The following is a 7,327-nucleotide window of genomic DNA, read 5'->3' on the forward strand; positions in this document are numbered from 1 at the left end:
TTTTCTTTTTCAGGTATGACACTCCTTAAATATTAATTAAGGTAAAGACCTCAACAAACGCTGAAGGTTTATCCAATCAAAAGGGAGTTTGTTAAACATGGAAAGACATGTTTTCTTCTTAACCTAGCAGTTAGTATGGTCATACAGATATGATAACATTTACATGCAGAAATTCTGCAAATATCTCAATTTATCCTTGGGAAAAATCTAATATGTAATCAGATACTTCTCTTTTCTTCAGTGTAAATTTCACCTCTCTCAGAACCACGGAAGTTTATTGCTCTGCCTTGTTCTTCCACAGTTTGGCCCGCATAGACTCATTGTCTTGAGAGTCTTTCTCCATCAGATGCATCACCAAGATCGTCTCCAGCAGGCTGAGCATCATCAGAGCAAAAATCCCAATGCAGTAGACCGCTGAGAGGGAAGAATAAATGGAATAAAGATTGCAAAAAATAAAAAAAGAACAAGCCTGATAACTTTTTGAATCAGACAGAAATTTTTCAGCAGTGATGTTAATGTTTATCTGGGTCTTTTTTTCCCCATTTTTTTCATGTTTCATGTAGAAGTGTGTGATCTGTCCACTGTGAGGATCTTTGAATTGCCATTGACATGCCTACTAGTTTTTTTTTTTATTTTTAATCTAATGTCAGGTATATGTTGCGTTTTTTAATATGACACTAGAAATAAATTATTGTGTTATACTGACCCAAACCATACTTTTAAAATGCATGTACACACGTTTGTCTGACTGAAAATGAACAAAATTGTAGCTCTTAAAACTGAATTAACACACCCAGTTAATGCAATTAAAATGATTTAGTATAAGTAAAAAAAAAAAAACTCAATTAAACAACAGGATGAATAAATATTGTGCAGCTGTTCTTGCCTAAAAGGATTTAAAATATTATTAATTTGGTTTTTCTTTCTTATATCAAAAGGTCTTCATCTAAATATTTTGTTAATAATTCTTAATTGAAATATATTCTGGGACATGTTACACTCATAAGCATGCTGTGTATTGTTTCACATCAATATCTCACTGGTTGGTTCACTGACGTTAAATGTAACGGTTGTGATTTGATAAGACAATATTAAAATATCCTTAATCGTCCAAGAGTAGAAGTTTGGTTTCAGGTAGCTGAAATTTGCACAGAATACAAAGAACTTTGATCATGTTACCTATGAGTGGGATCTTGTCTGATGAAGAAGGCAAAATTTCATATAAAATAAGCTGCATCACAGTGACAGCAAGCAGCACGGTGACCTTGAAGCTGAGCTTCTCGCCACCTCTGTCTGAGATCAGGAAGGAGGCAAGATCCAGACACAGGAAGAAGAGGACAGGCAACAGGAAGTTTGCAATGTACAGTACAGATCTCCTTTTCATAGAGATCTGTGTAAAAAAAGGTAAATGTCAGATATTCGACATGCAGATTTCTATGCATATTTATTTTAAATACTGTTACAAATTACTCACAGTATAAATGATTGTATCCTGCTCAGCTCCAAATGGAGAAACAGTTTTATTGATGACTGTCATGTCAACTAACAGCCACTCGTACTGAGTCCGCATCAACTCACGTGACCATTTGGTGGTTATTGAAGAATTTAAGTGGTGAAGAGCAGCAAAATATCATATAATATCAAAATATTATAGTGTACTATGCTTCGTAAAAGTTTAAAGTATTGAATAAAAACAAAAAAATGGCATTTTAAATACAATTTTCCAACTGTGATAGAAAAGAGGAGGCCAAAACAAGAAACTTACCAAAAAATCTAAACATAGGGAACAAATGTTTGGTCTATCTCTTTCTGAAAGCAGAGAAATACCTCAATCAGAACACTGATCGCAGCAGAAATCAACCACTTAGACGATTTAAGCCTTGTACACCCAGTACATTTCTCATTAAAGAGCATAATTAGAAACAACAAGAAGTTTAAATTAACTTTAGTGTGTGCATTAGACAAAGTGATAAGATCTAAATATGTAATGTTTTTCTAACTGTGACTACTGTCTGGTAAATTCTGCTCATTTTGAAAAGATCATTCCAGGTGCAGGAAAATGCTCCTTAAAATAGATGCTTCTTACTTCCTCTAAAGCCACACTGTGGCAGCAACACATAAAACATGAGCAGAACAAGTTACCCTGTTTGTCTTTAAGTTAACCGTCCTGAACAAATACACTTTATTTCATTCTGTCCTGATTCTAAACTATACAGAATAGGTGATTAAAGCAGTTATACTTGCTTACTGTAACTTTATTCATCAAAACAGATGGTTCTAGCCAGGTGTTTCACTCTTTCCTTCCCCCAGAAACAAAACACAAGATGGACAAACAACAGACCAATGTTTGTCCTCCTCTTGTTCCTCTTGAGGAAAGTGACTAAATGAATTGAAATATGTAATATGAGTAGACAGTGTAATCAAAAAGATACACTGTCAGGTTATCTTTAATGGACCACTGGGGCAGTGACATCACTTTGTATTACAATCAATTCCTTTAATGGATGATTTCACTGTGACAAAAGACATTAAACTGCCTCTTCCCAGAAACCGGTCAGCCTCTGCTTTTGTTCTCTATTTTAAAGTAAGGAGACTCTGCAGATTTTCTTTTTTTTGTTTGTTTGTTTGTTTTTGTTTTTTTTACAGTATGTTTTCTGAAATGGCAAAATATGACCGGCTTGAATCAGTCTAAGTCAGTGTTAACGTCACTGCACAGGAAAGTTAAGGTGGATTTTGAGGAAACTTCTTTGTCATGGAAAACTATAACTGTTACTGGAAATTTTGCACAACAGGAAGCTGTAATGTAGACTGATGCTGCAAGCCTGTTTTGCTTTACTGGGCCAGAGTCTGTTAGCAGTAAATTGCCTGCAGTGCGGTTGTCCACTATTTCCAATGAACTGTAGTTAAAGTCTCTTTTATCCTGTGTTCACACATACTGCAAATTAATACAGCTAAATCATCAAAAAGTTGTTTTTACTCAGATAGTTTTCTATGTTTGTTTTCAGACACCAAAAAAGTGTAAAACTCCTTTTTAACTAAGCAGTTTCTTTAAATGCATTGTGGGGTTTCTTCTCTACTCTGATAATTTCCTAATTTCTTTTTCTTTTCTTTTTTTCTCCATTAACTTTTTGGACAAAAGAAATATCACCATTTGGGTTAAAGATAACAGTCTGTTGCCCTTGTTAGACAATACTGAACTTTGGAAAAAAATGATATACAAAGTCACATAGGAGCAAAAACGCTTCAGCCAATCATGTGCTGTGATTAAAAAATGCCTACTTTGATTGATGAACACCCACATCTGTTCTGCAGAGGAAAAAAAGGTGTAATTTAGCTTGATTTGAATTCATCACTTACAACTTTTGTTTTAAATCTGAAATTAAGATTCTTGAATATAAAGTGTTGTGATTTTTTTTTTACTTTTATCTACTTTATCCAAATACAAACACTTACATCAAAGTATTTTTCCACACAATGCACATTCCTTAACATAGCTGGTACTTGTTTGACTTGCTGGGTGAAAATGAAAAGCTTAATTTATTCTTTAAAATAAGAAAATAAATTGCAATGCAACCCATTACAACACGTTAGTACGTGTTTCTTATAACTTTAAACTTTACATTTATTTTCCCAGTAAACTAATAAAACAAATAAATTAAAACTTGTATAGTAACCACTTACTAGGATTTACCTAGTACTTACTTACTTACTTACCACATCTAGGATGGCATACAGCAGAACTTTCAAGAATACCTCTGTAGGCCTTCTGTAGTCTTTAACAGGCCGGGTCATGGAGAACAGCTCATTGGCTTTGGTCAAGTTCAGGTGGTTTAAAACATCCTGATAACTACACACTTTCTCAAAGGTCTCCCCATCTCCAGCTTAAGACATTTAAACACAACAAAAATAGAGAAAAGAAAGTAAAAAAAATATTTTTACTTTTAAATTATAGATGGCAGTAATTAACAGCTTTTAAGTTTTAACTTCATACATCTTATATTGGTCCCTTAGTGTCGCCCCACCGACAAATTAAATGTCTAGGAAAATATCCGGTGCCTGTGGCAACTGATGGATCTTGGCAAGCATTTGAGGTTAACCGTGATATGTTTTTTACAGCAATTTCTTTATACCAAGAATAAGGATGCTTAAAATGCAAATAAATCAAAACCAGCAACCTTCATGCAGTCTGACAACCAGATTTCACCGTAGAAAGTCCTAAAACTCCCATTAACATACTTTGTAAAACAAAAAAAAAATTATAATAGTTATAGTAAGTTTATACTATATTCACTGTGAGGAGTTTTCACTGAGACCTGAAAGAAAGTTGCTCTTAAATTAAATCTCTAGTATAATCAGAGGCCTTTACCTGTGAAGAGGAGCAGAAAGAGATATCCAGTCAGCAACATCAGTGTAAACCAGAAAGAGAATCCACACTGTCTGAATGGGTGGCTGTGTACAGCAAATATGCATCTTAGGACCGTCCAGAAATTTTATATGGCAAAAATCAATATCCTCACACAGGAAGAGGGCTGGACAAATTGAATGGCCAACCTCCTTGTTTTGATTATTTATTTGCTTTTTATTTACTCTGAGTTTGAACATCAAATCCAGGCAAAAACACTGCAGTCAGCTGATATCACAAGAGTCTGTGGTTTAATGGACTCGGTGCAGATGACAGATCAACTTGCAAACAAGCTGTGCAGTTTAGTCTTGTGGATTAATAGAATTAAAAGGGAACATGAACAGCCATGTTTAACGGAACCTTTATTCTAAATGCTCTGCATGACGCCATGTTGCTATTCTTCTTGTATGTTATTACATTTGCTTGTGCAATCACATTCATAGGAGTGTATCCATGTCTAGCACTGTGTAATTCATTCAAAAACACCAGTAAAGGGCTACATCAATCACAAATAAATCAGGTATGAAAGAACTTCATTCATGGTTAAGTTCTTCCTAAATAAAAAATGTTGTAAACATGCTTTTAAGCTTTTACATAACTAGTTGTTTTCTAGTCCCAAAAAAGTCCCAAAGCAGTACACAGCTAAAGGGAACATAAAGAAACTATATTTAGGCCTCCTGTTTCAGTGGCGCTGGCATCTCTCGGAAACTGCTTGACAAAAATTAAATGAAAGTAAACATGAAAATGAAAAATTAGCACAAAATAACACTATTCAGTGGGAAATGATTGTTATTATGATTTTTGTTTTGAAGATTAGTTCTTTCAGCAGAATTTAGTCTTTCTCTAAGACGGCCCTTCAAGTCTTGTAGAACAAAACATAGCTCCTGGGATGTGCAATGAAATCTGCATTGTTTTGTTTGAGAACAGCTAACACTGAATTCTGTGTGTAAAATGAGCTTATCTGTATATGTGTCAGGCTTTATGTTACATTTTTGGTTATGTTTGAGTGTTATTTCAGTGTTCTGATCTCCATCAGCTCTGTTTTAGGCTTAGTTAAATTCATGTTTGGGTCTTCCTTTTTTCTCTGATCTGCTGGACTAACTCGATATTAAGACAATTTCCTCAATAACCTTTTCTTAGTCAGCTGACTTAGATTGCTGGTGTTGATCTGTCAGTCCTGTGTTAACCAGTTAGCTTGGAGTTGTTTTTTTGTTGTTGTTGTTGTTTTGTTTTTTTTTTAGTTTAGTTCCCTGGATTTCCTGGTTTTGTAGTACATTTACTTCTTTTAGAATAAAGTTAATAATTTTCTCTATCACATTTTATCTTTGTAAGCCTGCATTTTGGGTCCTCCTTCATTATGCACTACAGTTACGGTTTTAACTTAATAAAACTTCACACAAAATGAATTTTATACTAAATTTGTTGTAAGACATGTCAGTGCATTCAGATGTTTGATACTTTGTTGGTTTTATTTGATTTTATGAGACTAAAATACCAGCCATTTAACAGCTACGTTTACATGGACAAATATTTCATCTATCCGACTAAAATCAATCTGATTAGAGATTCCAGCTGACATGGTTTTATGGACAAAGTGATCCGATCAGTTGTAATGATCAGATTTAATATGATCGTGATCCTTTTGACTTGAGCAGTGCCTACTAGTTCGGAATAAGTGGGGGTTTTTTATATTCAACCTTTGGGCCGTCAAAATGCTCAACGATCCTTGACTCTTTCAATTTCTAAGAAAAATGTTGTGTCTTCCACAATCCTGTTCTGTTTGCTGCCGCCATTTTTCAAGTCTTCCCTGATATTCATTACGTCATGTAACCCCCACGTGGTTCAAGCATGCACAGAAAAAACATTCACCACAGAAACAATCAGAATGAGTGTATACATGGTTATTTTTTCCTGTTTATCCGATTATGAAAAGGTTTAAACCTCCCCTTTCGATCGGATTGAAAATTCTTTCCAATCGAGGCAGATCGGATCAGCTGACTTGTTCACATGGCACATTTTTATTCTGACTGGACGTTCGATTGGATCAAATGTGCTCTATGTAAACATAGCTAATGTTTAAATGTTTAATCATGTTTATTAATCCATATCATACAGTGATGTATATGGTATAAGGTAATTCATATAGATTAATGTATTTGGCTGATTTATACAGTATCCAAATCATCAGGTGGTGTAAAATTCTAAAAATGTATTTTCAACTGTACTCATTTCCTGCTTGAGGACCCCTTTAGGCCCATCTATGCTCCCTTGCATGTGTAAATAGGGAACAGGTAAAACAACTCTGAGATTTCTAAACAGATCAGCAAGAATGAAATAAATCTAGTGGTCATCTGATTGCATGCTCGTGCGGCCACTAAGAGTCCCTGGAAAAGAAAAGGCGGCCTTCTTCAGACTGCATGATTGACTTGAAGGAGATGTTGCCACTCTGAATGTCAAATGGAAATATGTAAAAACACATCCTACAGGTGCTGATCACAACCTGGTTGTTCCAATATTCAACACAAGCACACATTCAACTCATTTTGCTGACATAAGGAATTGGAGAGGATTTGTCCTGTTCTGTCCTTTATGACAGCAAATGAAAGCAAATGTTGTGGTGAACACATTTGAATTCTTGAATGTAAGTCATGAGCTAGCTCCTCCAGCTCGAGTGGTTAATTAAAACAGCAATATATTAAGACACCTGTTGAGCTCTTTCTCCCTCTGCTTCATGTGATTGCTGTTGGTGGTGGTGGCGGTGGCCACTGTCTTTATGGACTTCTGGCTTGCCATCTGCTTTTCCTCTAATGGTAGTTTAATTTTGTTTTAGTCTGATCACTATTTTGCCTTGGTTTTTATAACTGTGTTTAGCTTATCTTTAGTTTGCTTTTCTTTTTCTAATTTTAACCTCACTGTATAACTTGA

At 34.9% G+C, this 7,327-nt stretch overlaps 1 protein-coding gene across 1 annotated transcript; it reads right to left on the reverse strand.

Annotated features, from left to right (window-relative positions):
• Window positions 1-274: 274 nt before the first annotated feature.
• LOC121632983 (5-hydroxytryptamine receptor 3E-like) lies at window positions 275-6,935 on the reverse strand. Its single transcript, XM_041974827.1, has 5 exons — window positions 6,806-6,935; window positions 3,715-3,881; window positions 1,475-1,597; window positions 1,180-1,390; window positions 275-414 (listed from the first exon to the last, which is right to left on the reverse strand). Exons 1-5 carry the CDS (start codon window positions 6,933-6,935, stop codon window positions 275-277), a joined length of 771 nt encoding a protein of 256 aa, XP_041830761.1.
• Between the last annotated feature and the right edge of the window lie 392 nt (window positions 6,936-7,327).

Source organism: Melanotaenia boesemani, chromosome 21 (assembly GCF_017639745.1).
Source record: "Melanotaenia boesemani isolate fMelBoe1 chromosome 21, fMelBoe1.pri, whole genome shotgun sequence".
NCBI classification, from domain to species: domain Eukaryota; kingdom Metazoa; phylum Chordata; class Actinopteri; order Atheriniformes; family Melanotaeniidae; genus Melanotaenia; species Melanotaenia boesemani.